Source organism: Egretta garzetta, unplaced genomic scaffold (genome assembly GCF_000687185.1).
Source record: "Egretta garzetta isolate BGI_Z169 unplaced genomic scaffold, ASM68718v1 scaffold975, whole genome shotgun sequence".
Lineage (NCBI taxonomy): Eukaryota > Metazoa > Chordata > Aves > Pelecaniformes > Ardeidae > Egretta > Egretta garzetta.
The window spans coordinates 315,012-315,555 of NW_009259633.1; the positions used below are offsets into that span (position 1 = coordinate 315,012).

At 68.9% G+C, this 544-nt stretch overlaps 1 protein-coding gene across 1 annotated transcript in view; it reads right to left on the minus strand.

Annotated features, from left to right (window-relative positions):
• SERINC4 (serine incorporator 4) overlaps positions 1–543 on the minus strand; it is a 7,413-nt gene extending 6,870 nt beyond the window's left edge. Inside the window, exon 1 of the mRNA XM_035893982.1 lies at positions 491–543. Within this exon, the coding sequence (XP_035749875.1) occupies positions 491–543 (53 nt within the window). The remainder of the gene's footprint in view (positions 1–490) is intronic.
• Between the last annotated feature and the right edge of the window lies 1 nt (position 544).

The following is a 544-nucleotide window of genomic DNA, read 5'->3' on the forward strand; positions in this document are numbered from 1 at the left end:
CTGGGCTGGCATCACCCTCCTGCCGCTCCTCCGCAGCCGTTCTGGCTTTGCTGGAGCAGCCCGGCCACGGCGCCGGTGTCACGGCTCTCCCTCCGCAGAGGCCGGGGTGGGCAGGAGGCTGGGAGGGGACAGAGCCCGGGCAGCGGGCCCCAGCGGCCAAAGGGACGGTCATGGCACGACGCCGTTGGCCTCGGCAGCAAGGCTGGAAGCAGAGGACGAGGAAGGGTTTTGGCTCCCAGCGCGGCTGTTGCTTGGAGACCGGCTGGGCTCCGGCTGCTGGTGGGAGGCGATGAGCGACCGCCTCGCGGCGCTGGGCCTCGGGTTATTTCTGCCCTTTGCCTCGGGTTATTTCTCCCCTTTCCCTCACAGGTTACGGTGTCCTTGACTCCCGAGGTTTTTTGCTTTTGCTCTTCCTATTCTCTCCCCGTCCCGCTGCGGGGGGCAGCGAGCGGCTGGGTGGGTGCTCGGCTGCTGGCGGGGGTCAGCCCACCACAGCCCCCCGGGATCCCGCGGGACGTTTCGGGCTGGCTCATCCCCCAGCATG